This window comes from Carassius carassius, chromosome 39, assembly GCF_963082965.1.
Source record: "Carassius carassius chromosome 39, fCarCar2.1, whole genome shotgun sequence".
NCBI classification, from domain to species: Eukaryota; Metazoa; Chordata; class Actinopteri; order Cypriniformes; family Cyprinidae; genus Carassius; species Carassius carassius.
Genome location: NC_081793.1, coordinates 18,394,688 through 18,416,579, shown reverse-complemented (window position 1 = coordinate 18,416,579; position 21,892 = coordinate 18,394,688). Strand labels below are relative to the sequence as shown.

Here is a 21,892-nt window from a genome sequence, read left to right as displayed (position 1 = left end):
GCAGCTGATTTAAGGATGATGGACAAAGACACCCCATCATCCCATCCCTTAAGGGACCGTCTCCCTCATGGTCCACATCTAAGGTGATTTCATAGGCCGATGTTATCTGGTGTGTGAGTGTGTGTTAAATGCAGAGTGCTAGATACAGAGAGCTGGTGACATATCACAGCTGCTGACAGGCCGAGCCACTACACTGATCTGAAATCAGGACAAAAATAAATAAATAAATAAAAACAGGACTGAACACAGACTGTAAATCATAATGTCCAATAAGATTTGCTCCCTTTGCTTAAATTTGGCACAAAATAGCTAAATTACAAGTTTAGCTAATACATGAACAATATCTACTCTTGCTTTAGTTTAAGGGTTTTTAATTGTTTAGATGCCCAGAACCCCAAAATATAGTGACCTCCTTGTAAAATATTTCACCAAATAAATATAAATGTAAATAAACAAAATAAACAAATGCCAACATAAGATATTACAATAGAGTTTAAATTAAATATATTTGATATACAAGTTTTTCTTCATAAATATATAAAAATGAATAATTATCTTATTTCTCACTATTTCTAAACTGTCAAAATAACACAATAATCACAATTAATCTCATGACTTCTGACTAGTCTTCAGAAAGCAGAATGGCACAATAATATAATATACAATTCTGTTTAAAAATATTGCATTATACGTTTATTTGATATTAATAATAAACAAATATAATTAATTAAAAATGGCTTTTATCATAGATATTACAAGCTAGACTACCGGATATTACTTTCAGGAACTGTTTCTAAACACAAAATCTGTGTGACAGACGTAACGGAAAGTATTGCTTATTGTGTGTGGGTGTATTTTAGCATCTCCCCTGAAGAAGAAAACGCAGAGTTAGATTGTTTATTAGACATGAGTGATGATGATGACGCGTGACCTGACTTTGAGAATATGAGACAAGAGATTAGCCTACATTAATTATTATTATAAAGACAAGGCAAAAAGAAATCAGAGACTCTGCCAATCTCTTCCTGAAAAGTCAGAAATGTGAAGTTTGAAAACAATATGCTGGTTACTGTGTGTTACTGCTCCACAATTTAGTTTTCTAAGATCTACTATAATCCACCATTGTGTTGTTTCTGAGGTTCTAAGGCTTTTTTAAACCTCTGCTTTGTACTCTTTCATTCTCGTTGGGTTGTCTGGGGACCTCTCTGGCTCTTGGGATGTCTCGGGGCCTTGTTAGCGATTCAGGACCATTTGTCTTAGTAATCAGACGAAGTCTAGAACTCTTGCGGTACAAAGGTCCATGCTCTACTGTACTGCTGAAATCCCATCTCAGATGAACACTAGAAATATTAGCACTTAAAAGGTTCCAGTCTCCTCTGTACTCAAAGGAATAACGTGTATGAAAACCACATCCCTGGATTGCAGTTATAATTAAATGCACTTTTAAACGAACAAGTATTTTCTCTGGGCAAATCTTGGTCAGTGCTAATATATGCTTATGCATTTGGATGAACTAAATTGATCTCAGAACAGGCTTTCTATGAGCACAAGAAAATCACATGACTGAAGTGAGCAGCTGGTTGCCATCATCAGGGATATGAAGTCAGTGGCTGTTCTAATGCCTCGTATTCTACTGTAACAAGCCCCATGAGGATCTGCACCCCTACCGTACCACCTTTATAATCAACATGGGTTTTTGCCTAATTAAAGTATGGATAAATTAATTCCAACGATTTTAATCATGCCTGCAGAACGCAACGGGTGGGATTAAATGATTTGGAAAAGTGTGTTGAATTCAAGTGTCCCTCTAGCAAATTTGAATGAATTAAGTAAGAACAGATGAGACCGGAGACTGCAAAAACAGGAGATTCTTATACAGCACATTCCCCACAATTAAAATCTGCAAGGAACAGATGATACAATAATTGGATTTAAATGAAAAAAGATTTTCTAGTTTGGTTGGCTAACGTATCATGAAAAATGCTCTTTCGGTATGGTCCTCGCAACACACTTTCGAGCCTCTCTAGGTCTGTCTTCATAAACCTTTAATATACTTTGCACCAAATGCTCAATGAGGCTGAACACGCCATTATCACATCAAAGGCATGGCGATCAGGGGATACCCTATAAGTTCAGTGGAATGGGAATAATTCATTTTGTATAACTCAGTGAAGCCTACGGTAATGAACAGGGAATTAGTTGAGTTTCTCAGATCACTTCAGGGCCACACGTTCATAAGCCAATTCAGTTTACATAGACTAGCATCACCATTTTAAATATAAGAGTTGTGCACAATTAAGAACAAAAAATAACAATGCCTTTTCAATTTACACAGCAAACTGGGTGAATAATTGCAATTTGTATTTAACTTTAAACTGCTTGACAAAGGTTTGTTTGAAAATTTTAAACAAAAATTTAAGCCTACAATGATGGATGGATGGATGGATGGATGGTGTGAATGGTAAAGAAAAGGTCAGAATGTTATAATTTTAAAATGACAGACAGACAGACAGACAGACAGATAGACAGATCAGGATGCATTTATATAAATAGATATGGATGGAATGATGGATGAATGGATGGATGGATTTCCAGTGAAGCTAAACAAACAAGTTTGATAATAGAAGGGGTACATACTATGAAGTGCACACACTAAAGGCAGCCTCTTACTGCAGACAGGCGACCCAGGCAGTGCAACTTTAAATGATAATGCTGTTTTGATAACCCTTGGTGAGTTCAGGTTAAATCCATCACAGCTATATCTACACAAACACGCAAGGTGAGCCAGTGTCACACTGACGCTCCTGGTTCAGAGATGGGAAGCAGAGCACAATGCCACTCTAAATGCTCTCGCAATGTACGAGCAGTAAATCTCATCAGCTCCACAGTCTCAAGGCCTCAGATTTAATTTCACATTTTTCACACAGGAAACCAGATTGTGCCTTTAATATTTGCAAGTAATATGTATGTGTGTGTTTGAGGAACACTGATGCATGATCTTTCCATTGCCAGTATTTATATGACTACAATGAGTAAGAGCAAGCTCTGTTTTTCTTTGTTTATAAAGAATACCCAATGCCATGGAGACAAAGCGCTGGCTCTGGCGCATTCAGTGACTTAAGATGATGGCTCTCATTACGTTTAATTCATGTCCTGACTCTGCAGGTGAGAAGCATTTATCCCTCTCTAATTATGTGTCTCTCTTGTTAAAAATGAAAAACACAGATTAGGAAAAGAGAGAGAAATGGAGCTTAATCTTTCCATGTAACTGAAAGCAGACATGTCAGCCCACCGTACATGAAAGCATCCTCTATTCACAATTCAAAAACTTGAAAAGTTCAATTTCAGCCATATTAAAAGCACTAAATGATCTTTTTGTAAACTCTTTAGTCTGACCACAATCACACCCTCAGATTTTTGCAAGTTGAACTAACACATCTACACTACCATCCAAAAGTGTGAAGTCAGTATGAGATTTTAATGTTTTTGAAAGGAGTCTTTTATCCTCACCAAGACTTATTTGATCAAAAAAGTAAAAACGGTAATATTGTGAAATATTATTAAAATTTAAAATGCTTTCTGTTTTAATATACCTCAGAATGTCTCCATTAAACCAGTGTACAGTGTAACATGATCATTCAGAAATCATTCTAATATGGACATTTCTTATTAATATCAATGTTGAAAATGCTTAGTATTTTGGTGTAAAGTGTAATATGTTTTTTTCAGGATTCTCGAATAGAAAGTTCAAAAGAACAGCATATATTAGAAATATGAATATTTTGTAACATTACAAATGCCTTTACTGTCACTTTTGATAAATGAAATGCATCCTTGCTGAATAAGAGCATTAATTTCTATCAATAAATAAATAAATAACGTTACTGACCCCAAACTTTTGCACGTATAGATTAAGCAATTGTATCTCTGCTTCATCTATCATGTACTGTATATGCATTCATTGGATTACTGGCCTTAGTTTTGTGTGTGAAAAACCACAAGTTTAATGAAAAATAAGGTTTTCATATTATCTCGATGTTGAGAAGTTAGGTGGCTAAATAGCCGACTCTTTTTGTTTGGTTTTGCATGCAAATATGCCACAAAAGACTAATATTACACAATGATTCAACTATGCAAAATCCTGCTGTAGGTTGATTATAAACTGACTGCATGAGCCAGCACTAACTAGCATTAACCATCTTGAACCATGCTAGTTCTAAGCTGGTCTCTTAGCAGAGAATATGACATGGTAAAGCATGTAGTTTATTCATGTCTAAGAATAGTGATACTTGAGGGATTTAAAGCAGGGATGATGATTTGACTGCTGGTTCAACTCAATAACACAGTCATCTATTTTTCAGTATGCCCTTCTGACTTTGCAATCAATGACCTGATGCAGGCGGATCTTTCTATCATGTCCAAGTCAATTAAACAAACAATTCAGACCAGGGTCCATCTAAGGCTTAGTCACAGCCAGGCAATGAGAATTGTGTGTGCATGTGTGTGAGAGAGAGAGAGAGAGAGAGAGAGAGAGAGAGAGAAAAAAGAGAGAGCAGATCCTTTATCAGTCCATGAGCAGATGAAATTCTGCATTTTTTTTAAACTGGCTTTACTAAGACGAACTCATTACTTGCAGCCTCTTCTGGTTTTCGTCTTGCTGTGCCTAGGCAATGGTTTCAAGTTCTTCTCTCCTTGAATCAAATCCAAGGGATATGTGAACCCTGTATAACATGTGAATTGAACAGATGAGCACATACAATTGAATTTAGATTAAAAATGAAAAGGGGACTGGGCTGCTGTGTTCTACTCTTAGCAGATGCTCTTTCTCCAGAATGACAAGTAAGGCTGTATTCAGGAACTGCATTTGTGAACTGTATATTTGAAAGACAGGGAGCTCTCAGAGGCCTTCAGTACTGTGTTTCTTTCATAGTGTATGTCATTATGATGAATTTGTTTGTGCTCAAATGCTCTGGGAACAAATGAGTGATACTCCATTCACTCAGTTGGCCAAGGCAAATGACCTGTCTAGATGCTTACTTCAATTCTATGAGATTTTATATAGAAGAAATTATGGGGCCAAGCATTACAGAAGCAAGCCTCAGACCAGGAATGAGTAATTAAAACCATGTTACGATTATTTTAGTCAAAATGGCTGAAAAATCATAAAAACAACCACTAGTAACATGATTTATTGGCATATCACTTTTGACCAATAGGTGCGCTGTTACCAAATTAATGTGGCATGATCGGTCTGAGGTGGACAATGGCACATACAAAGTTTGGTGTCAATATGTCAAATATTTGCACAGATACAGCCTCAGATGCAGTTTGGCACTATCCAAATCCAAATCCAAACTCGATTTTGGTGAAAATTGGACCAACGGTACTGGAACTCAAACTTTTTGAGTACAATCAGGCATGGTGTCAAAGATGCTTACTGAGTTTCGTAACGATATACATCAATGTGTTTGTAAATTATAGCATTTTATGACAAAATTTAAAAATGCCAACGCCCAAAATGGCTGACACGGAAAAATGTCTCAGTCTCAGGTCATGCTTGTTATGACACACATCAAGTTTGGTCTTGATATGTCTAACCGTTGTGGAGATACAGCCTCACATACATTTTTAAGTGCTTTTCGTAGAATTATTTTGCGTTTTATTTAAGAACGGTTAGACGAATCAACTTTAATTTGATAAAATTTTTGCTAGCATGGTCTGAAGATAATCTGGTTCAATTTTTGTGACAATCGGTGCCTAGGACGAGTCTGAAAAAGTAGGTTTTACGAACAATTAAAAACAGCGAAAAAACTAAACCTTTTTACGATTATTTTAGTCCCCTCTGTGTGCCCCACACAAAAAACAAACAAACAAACAAACACAAATCGGTCTCTCAATCTATCATAAGTGGTTGATATGACACAGATTTGAGGAAATAAATGTTCACTATTTGGTGAATTATGTTTTTAAAGTCCCATAATTAACCAACAGTAAATGTGCTTAATTGTGATCAGACTGGCAGGGATGGATTTTCACAAATCATTGACAGAAGCAGGACTTCTCTGCATTAAGGGACACACACTCCTGTATCTCCGAAACACAGAAAAAGAATCATGCTATATATTGTGCACATGGCAAGAAGCGATCTTAACTAAACAAGACAAATATTACATTTGGCCAGGAGCAAGAGACATTACATTTCTCATACCTACTAGACTACTATGAAAAACCGAAAAGACCAAGACTGCAGAAACAACCTAGAGCAACATTTAAAGTGCAATTGTAAAATGCGACACATTTCTAAAAGAATATACATTGGGAAACAATGTAGAAAAGGACTTCATTTTTCCAATCTGGATTTGACTGAATAATATATTTATACTGCTCATTTTCCTACCTACACAGATTTGGTTATGTCAGCAGAAAATTTGTTTTAGAAGCAAAGAAAGTTATTAAATCCCAATGAAAGGTTCTGAAAACCAAAGAGCATGCACAATAAGAGTATATTAAAGTGAATAAATCTTTAAATTAAGTCTTCAAATAAAATACAAAAAAAATAAACCTCTAGGTCATGGAGCCGACTGAATGAATGAATGTGACTTGACCTTAAATTTCTCATTCACAGAGTCGGTATCATTAAGATTACATAAATGTGGGTATAATGAGGAAAAAAAGATGAATGTACCAAAGCCTTTGCCCCACCAGGGAGGAACAAATGATGCACCATGAGGAGATCAAACTCAGAAATTGTTCTTCGACACGAGATATGACATTCAGGGTTCCCTGATGGAGTGTAAGGTCACATGTTTACAAACTCCCAACACCATGCTACAGAGCCACCTACAGTAACAACAGAAATAGAGAGAAACGGGACGAATTTTCCATTCGTGATCACTCTCATACATTTAGTTTAATAACAAACATTATTCCTACCTTAAGGACAGGGAGGGTTACCTCTCTAGAAATTTCACAATAAAAGACGTTAGACCACTGTAATCAATGGCAAAAGGTTAGACCCCGGGGTGTATTCTGTTGTGCTTGCTATTGGTATTTCACACTTGAAACTTGTAAGGCCAGGTGCGCCAAGCATGTGTGTTTGCTCTTTCTGTCACCGTGTGAGAGAAGAGAGCAGTCGGAGGGACAAGGGCAGGAAGAGTGCAAATGCTATCTTGAGCTATGACCTTTAGCGAAAGAAAAAAAATCCACACAAAGCCAAGCCTAAGGCTAACGTCTACAGAAAACTCGTAACTATTTACTAATTATTCCAAAATGTAAAATGTGGTGTGGTGGGTAGCCATTGTACCCAGCCCCTTGTGTCGCAGTGTGTGCATCAGCATGCACAGGTTTAAAATCGGACAACATGACCTTTCGCTGGAGATTACTTTAGTGAACTCATTAGCATGACTGTGCTCCAATGCACAAGGCATTCTGTGAAAACCAGTGAATGTTTCATGTATAAGAAAAAACGTCTACACACAGTGAAAAGCCACTAAAATCTGAAAAAAAGATCAAATCAGCCAGTGTATAAAAAAAAAAATCTATTATATACATGTCAATTATGGCAGATTAAAAAAGACGTCGATTTCAGTTCAGTTCTATTTTAATAAAAAAATGTAAAGTCACTTGTGGGCAGAGAATTTGTATTTTACTTTTTGGTAAACTATAATAACCCTGTCTCGTATAGTATTTCAAAGTTAAATGGACTGATTGAAACACCCAATTAGAGTGACCTTAATAGCCCTAACAGTGCCCTGTCTTAGAGAATAAATCACACTTACTTTATGGGGCAGAAATAGAGAGTTGACACAGGAAATCAAACTTGCAGTATCCTCAGAATCAGGCTGGCCACAGATAACAATCTACAAGAAAAATAAGAGATTGTTACACAGAAAAGAACAACTAACTTGTGAGCAAAAGAAAAAAAAATGAACCACCAAATGAACAAATACGAGAAGAATGAAAAAGAATAAGAAGAAAGGGTCAGGACTGCTTGTATGGTGCTGTAATATGGTGGGCAGGTGTGATGTGCAGTGGGCTGCCCTTAGCTGGACCTCTAGCTTGTTATTCCTCCTACTCTGATGACTTCTCTGCCGCTGGTGAGCTCTGACATGTTCACATGACATGTTCACAGCTCATACAATTGTCCAGGAACAGGAGGAAACTTTGGAAAAATGGCCTGACAGTGAAAACTTTTATCCAGCAGTATCATTCTAGTTGATCTGTGACAGATCCAAGCACTAATGGTCCTCATAGTGAGGACTGATGAACTGGCCATCGATCCTACTACAGTACCTACTAAGTAACAAGGGTCATACTGATATCCCAAAAAAAGATTAGGAATCAGGGATCAGATATATCAATAAGCTTAGAGACTAGGGTTCAGAAATTTAGGGTCAGTAAGTTTCTTTCTTTCTTTTTTTTATTTATATTTTTAATCGATACTTTAACAATAACACTATGTGATGCCAGCATATGTGTCTCACATGCTGATTTGTTGTTTTCCCCCCGAGAGTTCCTAACCAGCAAGACTTTTGTGGTCAACCAGCTTCACTGGCTGGTTTTGACACATCTATGCCCCCAAGTTGTATATTCCAGACTGCTTGGCATGGCAAAAACATGCCTAGGGAAGTTAAGGATGGCTCTCCAGATGCTGAGATCGTTAAACTTGCGTGCACAATTGAGAGCTTCCTGTCAGGCTGCATTACTATCTGGTACAGTAGCAGCAAAACACTGGACCGGAAGGACGTACAGAGGGTGGTGCGGTCAGCTGCATATAACACCACAGGTGTATTGGTCAACCTGCAGGATATCTAAACCAGTAGGAACAGGAAAATCATTAAGAACTGAGTCCCTTGATCAATGGTCTATCCTTAGTTCAGTTCTGACTGGAGTCTTAATAAATAATCATTTAAGGCAAAAAGAATTGTTCAATAATTATTTTAAACACTGCTGGATTAAAAAAGGAAATTAATAAATAATTTGTAAACAATATTTATTGTTAATAATAACAATAATTATTGTATGTTAATAAATATTTGCATTTGATAATAATAATAATAATAATAATTATTATTATTATTTATTATTTATTATTTATTATTATATGTTAATAAATATTTACGTACAATAATATATAAATAAATATAATTAATAATAAATGTAAATATATTCATGAATAAATATGTAATGCTAATACATAAAAATATTAATTGTAAAATGGTAAATTAGAAAATAAATAAATAACAAATAAGATAACAAACATACATGATTTATAGTTTAAATAAGTTTTACTTCAATCATAAATATTCAACAATATTTCAAATATAAACCTTAGAAAGTGTTTATAGCCATAAGCATATAGTGAAAACACTGTCAAGACTTGAGATTGGAGTCTGACTCTACCATAGGGACTTGAGAACATGTCTGTCTTATTGTATTATTCACAGTCATGCAGGGTTAAAAAAAAAAAACATTTCATTGCCATTGCATCGGTTGGACATGATGTGACAAGTGAAACTGGACTTTTAAACTCCATATTCAGTAGTTAGGGACGAGACTGCAGTTACCTGTTTAAGGGTATAATGCTGGGCCATGACACTGCGGACCATGTCTGGCAGGGCGATTGGAACCTTAATCAGTCTATCAGAGAAGGCAGTCAGTAATTGCTGGGAGCGTTGTATCAAGTCCTGCCGGCCTGTGAGGTGGGACAGTCGTAGCAAGTTCATGGCTGAGACAGAGTTCGCACTGGGTTCGGCACCGTCCTGATCTGTAAAAATACATAAATAAATAAATAAACAAAGGAAATGATACAATAGTATTTTAGTTAGATAAGTCCAGTCCAGCATAGCAACCATGTTTTCAAATACATTGACGTAAACAGTCTGGCTATTGGAAGAAATTGCATCATAATATTGATGGTTGCAATATCAATTTAACTGGAGCACATTTATCAGTTTAAGCCGAGCTATAAGTGTCTGATATCACAAGTGAAGTGGTTCTGGAGCTGTGAGTTGATTTTCTTTATCTGCTCTTTGTTCATGAGCAAAGGGGGTGTCTGGAGTGGGTTCCCGTGCCTCGTGTCACAGTGTAATGAGCTGATTGCATCTGGGAGCTGAGCGGGATGGAAGCAATGACTGATGAACAGCAGCAATGCTGTTCCAACTAAACTCATGCAGATGATATCAGGTAGCTTGCTCCTTAGAAGAGGCATGCAGCACACATGGCCATTTAATGCGTGCAGGTCAAGTCAGAATGATTGCATTTACAAGCTGAGCAAACATGAACAGCACCATAAATTTTCTTAAAGCTTAACAAGTTAGGAGTATATCAGTTAACAAATTATAGTGGAAGAAAATTAGTATTGATCATAAATTGTAATTACGAATGTTGGAGGTAAAATTGTTTTGTATAGCTTGTGTGTAGAGTTTAGTAATAAAACTTGCCAAAAGATACAAATAATTTACCTAGTTTATGAGGAGACAGGATAGTGTAACCAAACTATTTCTCAGTGTTCTCTTTCTCACAGAAAACATGTATAAAAAGCATCAGCTGCACCTCAAATGTGCATTCATTGTGCTTTATTTTGTTGCATTAACTTTGTAGCTTTCCGAAATACACTACAGTTCGAAAGTTTAGGGTCAATAAGGGTAAATATTTTTTGTTTTAAAAGAAAATAACAGTTTTATTCAGCAGGGATGCATTAAATTAATTAAAATGAGCGTAAAGACATTTATAATGTTACTAAGATTTCTATTTCAAATAAATGCTATTCATCAAAAAAGTATCACAGTTTCAACAAAATATTAAGCAACCACTAGCAACAATTAAATTGATTTCTGAAGGATCAAGTGACAGTGAAGTGTGGAGTAATGGGTTCTAATAATTCCGCTTTATATGTTAAAATGCAAAATAATTACTGTAATCAAATTTCACAATATTGTTTTCACTGTGTTTATGTCTAACAAATGCAGCCTTGATGAGCATTTAAAAAAAACATTTGAAACATTAAAAAAATCTTACCGAACCCAAACTTTTGAAAGGTTTTCATATTCATAAATGTAGAACTTCGCAGGAGGACTTGAACACATTTGGTCAATATGGAAATCAGGCTTTCTATAAAATACTTAAAATATTTGAACAGCAACGAAAATCTTTTGAAGAACTCAAGGCCAAAATAAAGAAACCCAATAGCTTTTTTTTTTTTTTTTTTCGAAAATCTAGTGGCTCCACAGTCTGTGGTTTTTACAAAATGGCAAAGCTGACTCGTTTTGGTCTTGCCTAGTTTGGGCAAGGCGTAAAATATAGAGTGGCAGATGCTTTGGGAGGCAATCCATCTTCCACCGACAGAGAGAGGTGAAGGGACTCGTTTCTGACACGTGACAGCACCGCATGGCTTCCAAAAGAGCCAACTCTTGCTCACTATATTATGGCCCAGTCACTCAAAAAAGATGAAAAATCTGTCTTATGTCCATTTTAATTGATCAGAAGCAACAACAAAAACATAACAGTTAGCTTTCTCAGCTATAATCCATATCTCATTGGTGTCAGTGCCATTTTCACAGTGCCATCAGTCACGGCCCAGGCACTATTTGCTCACATCAACTCGTACTAGCAATTCCTGCAGAGAAAATATGGAGCCAAGTCATTCGGGACATTAAGCCCCAGCACTTATATAGTTTGAAAGTATGTCTGCAGATCTTTTTTCTTTTTTGTATTGTCGTGGGAGACAAAAAAAACAATGAAAAATCACTCTCTCATTCCACTTCCATAGCAATGACACGCAGAAGGTGATGAATGGTGCACAGCGTGAAATAAAAGGGAGGTGGTGTTACTTCAAGGAAATATCAATTGCTTTAACAAAACAGTCTTTGATGTACTGGATCAGTCTTCTATATTGGTCAAATTGTACCCAGAAACACGAAGAGGGTGGAGGAGGAGATATTGGAATTCCTCAGAAGAGGGACTGAAAAAGAAATGGCGTGAAAAAAGGCAGTGTGTTTGGGTGAGATAGAAAAGAGAGAAGGACATTACAGCATAATAAAAGACAGGGATGCGGTTACGTAAGGAGAGAATGGGTCGGTTTCAGCAGAGTATGTCTGGATGAAACAGAGTTACCCAGGCCAGGGTCCATGGGAGTGCAGTGTGGTGGTGCTATCAGCGGTGGAGTGATGCAGAATGTAGACTAACCGCTACAGATCTTCATCATCCTTTCCGTGACTCATAGCCACCCACAGATTACCAAAGAAAAAAGCCTAGATCCATAGGCTTTCCACACCCTTAATACAGGGTACCATCACACATGATGTTTCTGCTCCTCATCCTGTTTGAGAGCTAACAGCAGTGTCGGATCTGAGGGGTCGCTGCAGAAGTAGCCACTGCCCTGGGAATCCCAGAAGAGCTGATCCTGTCTCAGCTGGAGTTCTTCAGCCCACTGCAGCCAGTGGACCCTTTGCGTTGCCTCAAACAGGTCCAGCAGCCCACACACCACAAAGGCGTAGTCATCCAGGAAGCCTGCAATGGGAGATGCACTGGAGAGAACATTATAGAGAACATTAGTACAGAAGGTCAAGATCTTCTGTTCTTCCACAAATACAAATTCAGTTTCTTGTTAATGTTGGGTTGACCTGTGGAATTATGTCAAGTTAACCTATGCTGGTTTGCTCGACATAACATAAGCTCTATTGACTGCAGCTGTGGCAGTCTGCCAGTTTCCCGCTGAAATAGTTTAAACACCAGAAGAATGGAAAATGCATTTATACCTATGCACGTTTCAGTGGAAGCCTTGCAAACAAGAAATGAAGAGGGTTCATGGCAGGAATTAAAAACTGATAGACTCTATGGATAACTTGTATTCATTGTAAGCTACTTCCTGTGAATGTGCAAGACTTCCAATTCATTGGCCGCTGCTGGTAAATAACTTCAAGAATAATGTGCAGAAAACAGTTTAACCGGTTATTTTAGTAACATTATGAAACTTTTAAGGTTTTATATTTTGAATTAGTTTTAATTTTTATGTTTTCCATTTCATTTTTAGTTAGTAATTTTGTTAGTTTTGTTGTCATTTTTATGATATTTATTTTATAATATATATATATATATATATATATATATATATATATATATATATATATATATATATATATATGTCTGCACAGTCTTTATCAATTTTATTTCAATTCAGTTTTAGTTATTTTATCACGTTACAATCAATTAAATTGAGAAATGTTTGTCTTGGCAACTAGCAAAAAAAAAGTTTACTTTTTTGTATTTTATTTTACAATTTTTTCAGTATATTATTTCTAAGTAGTAATGTTTTTAAAGTTTTAGTTATTTATAATAACCATACCTTAACATTTATAACTGTACAATAGGTGAAAGTAATTACTTTTACTTAAAAAAATAATAATAATAATTAACAAAAACAATATTTTGTATTCTACAATTTTATCATAACATGTGAATTGCTTGAATCACAATAATGCTTTAAATGTAATGGTTATGTTTTTGAAATGTGACTGTATGTATCATATATATAGATATATTAAAGAAGTTTCGAACACTTCCCCTATCTTCCACTAGACGACATGGCATGCCACAAATGCAATATAAAAAGATGACTTTGACTTGAAATTACTACAGCACAGAATTAGGATGCACATTGAAATAAAAAGTAAAAATATTAATCTCAATGAGCTTCAGTGATATCTCAATCATGACATTCTATGGCTAGATGTAAGCTTCATTTAAATAGTCATTTAAGAACTAAATTAAGTAATTTTTTATTCATTTTTTATGAAGTTCTCCTAAACTTGTCTAATAAAATAAGACAAAAATAAGTGGAGGCAGAACAGTCTTTACTGAAAGTGAAACTCTTTCCTCACTGAAGTGCTGTGGAAGCGCATAACAGCCCCAATGGGAAAAATACATACACACTCACAGGGTAAAGTTACTGCATGAATTTCATCCTATTTCAGTCTATTACAATTGCTCATTTTCACATCGTACTTTTCTTATTTCGGAGAGCTTCATGTTGATTCGCCCTCAGAATTGTCTGTTGCAATCCATGACTTGAAATTGGAGGGAAATGTCAGAGAGAAAAAAAAGGATGGAAGCGAAAGTTCTACTTATATTGTTTGGGGGAAAAAATATGAAATTGAACATTTTGTTAAATAAACAGGTTTGAAATTACATAAAAAGGCAAGAAAAATATTAAATCTATTTTATTTATGGGTGATCTGTCCCTTTAATCAGTAAGCATGAAAAAAGGGTGAGATTCAGATGGTTAAGCATTCAGTATGAAATGCCCTACCAAATCACTCTGTGCATTGCTTGAAATGCATACAAAGACATTTAGCAGGACCTTTGTGGTATAAAAGCCATTTAAAAATTCCTTTTGAGATGGTGCCATCCAAAAAGATTGCAAAGGTCTTTGATGTTTAAAATAAATTTGATTCAGATCACATCAAGGCCCTTCAACCCTTGTTCTAAGACCCTTGACCAGAGGTGGCACTGTAGCCAGCTGAGTGTGAGGAAACAGATAGTGACAGGTCTGAAGATAGTACAGTGTCGGCAGCAGGACGGGCGAGACGGGTTTAACACTGGGAACTTAGCCTCCATAGTTCTTAGTTCAAACAACAGACATTCCAAGGGATGAAAAATGTCATGAGGTGCCTGTGAGAGGAGCGCCATCATCATCTGACCCCTACCATGTCATTGCCTCAAGCTGTCAGCTCTAATGCACTACTTAAATGTCATATACAATAAGTGCCAGGTGAATTTGGATAAAAACCTGGTGACTAGGTACTAAACATTTGTGCTTCAAAGTTGAACAATACTCGGAGAAATCCATCATATCAGTGACAGTAAGTCGGAAATATTCAAAAACGTTGAGCACTGGTAAAATATATTTTAGAATATAAATGGCAAATGCTCAGACTATGGTTATGGCATCTACTATACGTGGCTCAGCTGGGTTTATAGTTCAGAGAAAAATATGACTCCTCTGTTTCAGTTTCTTCTTTGTAAGACAACAAACAAATCAGCCTGCCAGTCAATTTAATAAAGAACAGCTCTCCCTGGATTCTTCCAGTCCCTCCCTGTTCGTTCTCTGTATTCTCACCAGGTGATACAGTCTCTTCAAAGTGCAGCAAAGCCACATCATAACTTCCACACAAACCTGTCAAGAGACCGAAGCTATAAAAAAAAGAGCCTAAACTAAGGCTACTTGTTCCAAACTGATAGATCTACACACAGTATGTAGTATGATTTTTATACAGCTGAACAAGATTTGGACCATTTGCCACATTCCTTGGAATAACAGCACAGCCACTCCATGGTTCATGAATAATTCACCTGGCCCTACATTTTTTTTTACCTGGCCCAGATACTTTAGCATATTTCTTCTATTACAATAAAAGGCCCCTAATTCCATTTGAGAAGTACAACAGTCAGGTAACCTGTCACATTCCTATCAAACATCCATGCCAGATTTCTCTCTAAATGTTTTCACTGCATGGCACAAGGCTCTTTGAAGGATTAGTTCACCCCAAAATGAACATTCTGTCATCATTTGCTCACCTTTATGTCGTTCCAAACCAACATGACTTTCTATCTTCCACAGAAGACAAAAGCAAAGGCTGTTTTCCATGCTCTTTTCCAAGCAATTACAATGAGTCTAAAGCTTTCAAGCTCCAAAAGGCACCATGAAAGTATAATAAAAGTGGTCCATATGACTCACACACCATATTCCACATCATATAATAGCTGTATGTGAGAAACAGAGTGAATGTTAAACCATTATTAATTGAAAATCTTGAATTCGACAAGAAGCGTTTATGACAGTAGTTGATGTCTGTATTGTGAATGAAATCTTTTGAATTGAAACCATTCATCTGGTTCAGATAACCAGTCTGAACAATTCATTTACAAATAAAACTGATTCAGTTCAAGAGTTTAAATCACTGAATCAACAGCACACGGAAAAGGAATATTATCAGTGAATAATGTAAATTTCACTATTTCTCACACAAACCTACCGAATGGTTTCAGAAGACTTGGAGTATAGCAGATGAGTTGCACTAAACCACTTTATAATAGCGATAAGTTTATTTTGTGTCTTTTATTGAAACTTGAAACCCTTATTCACTTTAACTGCATGACAAAAAATGACTAGTATAATTTTCAGAATTTCTGATGGCATCTTAAATGGCTTGAGAGTAAATAATGACCATTTCATTTTTGGAGAACTATCTCTGTAAATGAGGAATATTCAAAGTGAGGAACAATGCAATACGCAATGCAAGTTCCTCTTGAGTGAATGAAATCAGGTAGCCAGAAACACCATTAATTCCTCAGTAATTCATCTTCTTGCTGGGGTGCTTAAATTATTCCCTGTGAGGGAAATTCTCCAAAGGAAATTAAAAACAAACTGACTCAGAATTTTCCAGCTCCCTTATCCAAACAGAACGGCGCAGAACTGCAAGAGAAGAAACATCTCATCCTACGCTAAATTCTAAGTATTAAGGCCAATCAGATGATTACAGAGGGAGTATTCCTGATAAAGCATTATGCAATGTGACAGTATGACAAAGCTACTTCTTCATTATCCCATTGTGGAACACTCAGTGAAAAAGGTCTGAAAGCAGCCAGTTGAAATCAGTTACAAATGGTGTGTGGGTTAACTCATAAAAATGATCAACGTGACCTGAGAAGCACACTCAGCATTGTGGGATGTCTGATGTGCTGACACAGTGGGTTACCCCAAGAATGAGGGCAGTGAATATGTGTGTCTGTGGGCGATTTAATTGAAAAGCTTTGTACTGTGCTGATTTTGGGTCATTTCTACATTAGGCAATTCATAAGGCAATTAAGACCAGGAAGCAAGACAGAAGGTGTCTTAGTTTTCGTGGCCTAATGTAAAAGTACATACACCTTCCTCATAATCCATGTTATTTTAGCATTATTTATATACAAGTCATGGCCTAATGGTTAGAGAGTTTGACTCCTAACCCTAAGGTTGTGGGTTCGAGTCTTGGGCTGGCAATACCACGACTGAGGTGCCCTTGAGCAAGGCACCGAACCCCCAACTGCTACCCGGGCACCACAGAATAAATGGCTGCCCACTGCTCCAGGTGTGTGTTCACGGTGTGTGTGCACTTTGGATGGGATAAATGCAGAGCACGAATTCTGAGTATGGGTCACCATTCTTGGCTGTATGTCACTTTCTTTCTTTCTTTCTTTCATTTTATTATTCTTCAAATAATTTTCATTTATTTTTCATTTAAGTTTTACTCATTTAAACACTTAACTTGACTTTGTTTACTTAGTTGCCAAAACATCAGTTCTAATTTTCTTTTAAACAGTTTAAGTTAACCACATCCCTGATAATAATATGCAAAACATAAAAACATCCCTAAACACCCTTCCTATATTCTCCATTGACAAACTTGCCAAATTAACATCCCAATTAAGTTTCCTATTTTATATAGGCTTTTCTTTTCATAATGGTGGGAAATTAGATTGAAGCTAGCAAACTAGCAGTTTACAATCTGTAATTATTCTTATATCAGCCTCAGTGCTTTTGCAGGCTGAATACATTTTATTTTGGGATAGCCAGAAATGTTCCTTACGCTTGCTCCACCTCCATATTATCTCCACGGTAACAGGAATGGAGAATCCTCTGGCCCTCTTCGTCCCACAGGTGTTCTCGGAGAAAAAAAGCTGCTCGCTCAGCTCTTTCCAGCAGAGCTTTGTCGCCCAGCACGGCTCCGACACGTGCAAACCCAGACAGCATCAGTCCTGCCCAACCAAAGAAATGGGAGTGGATAGAGATTACAAGCTTAGGAAAACCTGACCGTGTTCAATTTAGGCAAGACAGAGGAGTTTTGAAAGGAGACATTAAGAGTCTATAAGATCTAAAGTACAATGTGTTCCGAGGGCTGGGGATCACTAACAATAGTCCTGTCAGAGCTCCATGTGCCTATAGCCCTGACATGTCTCATGGCTATGCGAGTGGGCCTATCAGGTATGATTAAAGTAGAGAGTTTCTCTGCAGGTACCAATATCCAGTCGGTATGAATTAAGAATGAATTGGAGCATAGCTCTGGAAGGAACAGTTTCATTAAACAATGTCTCAACCTTTCTTTAATTAAGATATCAGCTCATTAGTCACTATTCTTTGAGCGCTTTTGTCAGACAGAGCTCTAAAAGGGCCTTGGCATCCTGCGAAGGCTTTGATATCCTTTCATTAAAGACAACAAGGGCAAAGACCACAACCCAGAGGTCCTCTCTGTAGGCTTTTTAAAGGCTTGGCACCACATCTAAGCACCCCATGAAAGAACTCTAACATTATAATGCTGCTATTAAGGCAAATCAGTCAAAAAAAAAAAAAAAAAGGTCGAACACTGGACCTTGTTTGCAAAATGAAAGAAATTAAATTGTAAAGATAGAAAGGTGGTACATATAGCTTTGGGGGATGCAAGCATTCTTCATGCCTAAGCCTCTCATTGATGAATTGATGGCCGTTTCCATTTCACAACACTCAAAGAAATGCAATCAACTCTAATTAGTTAGTAGAGTGGCCTGAGATTTCCAGAAGTATATTACTGGCTGACACATATACTTTCTTCCAATCGGGATGCGGGGAACTTACCATTCCAGGAAGCTAGCATTTTGGTGTCCAGGTGAGGAGGTGGGCGTGCTCTCCGTACCTCGGCCAGCTTGGCTCTGGCATCGGACAGCAGCTCAGACAGTCTGTCCACGCTGATGCCAAAGTGAGCAGCGGTGAGCTCCACTGAGTAACGCACAATCAGCACATTCTGACCCTGCAGCTCTCCATGGGGGTCCTACAAAAACACCAAGAGCACAAGATTTAGTAACAAATCAGTAAAAGCACATAACAAACAAAATTCCCTGCCATTAACAACAAATTTGCAGTACCGACCTACAAGACAAAACAGATTTGAAATTTGAAACAGAATTGGTTTGCAAAACATTATTATCATTGATTATTCATTTGACAGTGTGAATCCAAAATGAATCCAAAATAATTCTTCAAATACATAAACATTTATTTGCATTATTATTATTATTATTTTTTATTATTATGATTTATTAACTTGTAGCCAAGGCTCTTTCTAACATGGTTAGAAAGGTTCTGGCTCTCATAAAAACCTCAAATTCCCAAACCTGAGCGGGGTCCACGTTGCCTTGCTCTTTCACACCATAATGATGCATGAAGATAGTCGCCTGTGTTATGGCTCCTTTGGCACCTTTCACAATGTCAGGAAGCAGCTCTCTGATCTCTCCTGCTGTCCACACACAAAACGCTCCCTCTCTCTTCTCAGTGGATTCCACCGTAGGAAAGGAATCTGCATCCTCAGCGCTATAGAAGCCACCAGACTGCAGAGGGCAGCACAATGCTCATAATCAAATGTGTTTTATTTATTTTTTCATTCCTTGTATGCTGTTTTGAAGGTACGCTGTGTTTCTTGAGGGGATCATAACTTCTTGGCCACAAGTTATCTTGTTAATAAATGTTACATTAAATATCTTCAGCACACAGTGAACCTCAGGTTGTCATTTACAGAATAATAACAAGGGGATGATTTATAGTACAGAGTGCATGCAACGTTTTCAGCTATTTTATGTATTCTTTTCCCAAACATGTATATTTTGCATCAGGGAAAACACCGACCTCTAATGTAACTCTCACAACCAAAAAGTAATAGATAAATAAGGTTCAAGCTAAGCATTGTTGGTACCTAATTACTCCATAAATCATCATAGATATGATTTTCTAAATTTGAGGGAGTTTTAATTGTGTGTGTCATCAAACCATTCATCATCACAAGATGGCTGGCACCCTGTGCTGGATAGTGGAGGAGGGTTGACCTCAAAAAGGGCTCTGACCGGGCCGATTTTTCCGTGCTTTTGTGGGTTGGTGCTGATTCAGCATGACTGATGCCAAGTGCGGGATCTAATGAGGGGGAAGACAACTCACCTTGTCACTTAGGTCTCTGGAGACGTAAAGCAACACGTCACGAGCCACATCTGCAAATAGGCGTTCCCCAGACACCTGCAGAGATCAACAGCCATAACAACACCACACCCAGCCAAGCCAATGCCAGATACATAACTAGAAAATGCCAATTTATTAATTATAGAAATCATAAAATCATCTTAAAATAATGGAAAATTTGCTAAAAATGTACTCTCAGGCCACCCAAGATGTAAATGAGTTTGTTTCTTTATCAGAACAGATTTGGGTGGGGGGGTCACATTACATCACCAATGGATCCGTATGAATGAGAGTTCAAACAGCTAATAACACAAGAACAAAAAAGTCCATCCACTATTCTCCTCTCACATCCAAATGCACCCACATATTTATCTAGGACTGTTTTGGGCTTGTTTTTGCTTGTAAACTTTGTATGATCAGTGCATATTTCTCTCCTGATTCAGATGACTTTTCACTGGAGAAATCAATAAAAGAGTCATATTTTAGCCAGAAGCAATGGTTTGAAGTTAACACTAGACAAACTCATCTACATCTTTGATGACCTGAGTGTGAGGATATTTTCATTTTCGGGTAACCATCTCTTTTGATAAAGAAACACAAAATAAGGGATATAAAACACCAATAAAGTCCTTATTCTGTCTAGAAACTCCAGAAGTACAGAAGTACAGTGTTTCATTATTGCTTTTCTAGATATAAGCAATTATCTGGACAGATAAAAGAAACAGAAAATATACATCAAATATTAAAAAATATATCAAATGCATATAATGAGAACCCCCACAAATATATTCCCACCTGGTAAGCAGTGATATAGGCCACAGCAAGCTGGCCTTGATCGTATAACATCTTTTCAAAGTGAGGAACATGCCAGGAGGAGTCGGTGGAGTATCTGTGAAAGCCCTGAAAAAAAGAAGATTTTTGTGTTTGGTTATGTAATTAAAAGGGAAGCATTGATAATTAACATCTGTTATAGTTGAGACAGGTTCTGAATACACAGTATTTGCATGTCACCTGTGCCACATGGTCATGAATGCCCCCTAGTGCCATCATTCGGAGAGTGTGAAGGACCATTCGCAGTGCTTCTGCTCCCTCAGAGCTGGCACGATTTACTGCCCAAAATGACATCAGGAACATTAGATTCACTGGAAAAACAAGACAGGTGGTTAACAGAATTTTGTGAAATTTGTGACTGTTCTAATAATAAATGAATGACAGGCTGTAAATACTGTACACGTTTTAGTGATAAATCCTTTCAATTCATCCCAGTGTTTTGTTTACCAGGTGAAGGAAACTTAGGTGCCTCTCGAAAACCTCCATATTCTTCTTCATAAGAGTGAGCCAGCTGCTGGTAACATCTGTTGGCAACATCTGGGCCGGGTGGAAGAGTTTCTCCAGGGCTGGCAGAGATTTCTGTCCCCTTCCTGAGGGCTTCCAGTACTCTCTCTCCAGTCGACTCCAGGGTTTCTCTGTTGCTTTGCCACTGAAACACACAGTATGAAGGTACTCAGACATCAGAGCACCACAGTACAAGGTTTTCAATCTTTGGATGCCACTGTCTATATAAAGGCAACTATATATATTCATGTTTTAAGGCCCATTTATACTGTAAAAAAATATATATATATATCTATCTATTAGTATTAATATCTATTAATTTGATCTTTTAAAGACTACTGTTAGATTTATAAACTAGAAAACTAGACAGTTAATACAATAAAACATAATAATTTTGTTTGTTAAACTTTAACATTATTATTATTATTGTTTTTAATATTATTATCATTATACGCTTTTCCGTGGACCCCTCTTGTGGCTACCTGACCTCAGTTGGAAATCCCCCTGCTCTAACTGAGTGCCACTGCTCACTATGGGACC

At 37.0% G+C, this 21,892-nt stretch overlaps 1 protein-coding gene across 2 annotated transcripts in view; it reads right to left on the bottom strand.

Moving 5' to 3' along the window:
* Window positions 1-21,892, bottom strand: part of LOC132121543 (spermatogenesis-associated protein 20-like) — a 34,110-nt gene that overhangs the window by 10,129 nt on the left and 2,089 nt on the right. The window contains exons 6-15 of one of the 2 annotated variants that reach the window (XM_059531045.1): window positions 21,296-21,497; window positions 21,029-21,159; window positions 20,813-20,917; window positions 20,000-20,074; window positions 19,186-19,398; window positions 18,650-18,842; window positions 17,628-17,796; window positions 12,320-12,527; window positions 9,567-9,767; window positions 7,779-7,859 (exon numbers count right to left, since the gene is read on the bottom strand). In XM_059531045.1, the coding sequence (XP_059387028.1) occupies window positions 7,779-7,859; window positions 9,567-9,767; window positions 12,320-12,527; window positions 17,628-17,796; window positions 18,650-18,842; window positions 19,186-19,398; window positions 20,000-20,074; window positions 20,813-20,917; window positions 21,029-21,159; window positions 21,296-21,497 (1,578 nt within the window). Of the gene's footprint in view, window positions 1-7,778; window positions 7,860-9,566; window positions 9,768-11,455; window positions 11,619-12,319; window positions 12,528-17,627; window positions 17,797-18,649; window positions 18,843-19,185; window positions 19,399-19,999; window positions 20,075-20,812; window positions 20,918-21,028; window positions 21,160-21,295; window positions 21,498-21,892 lie in introns of those variants that run through there. The other variant, XM_059531046.1, reaches the window with a different exon arrangement.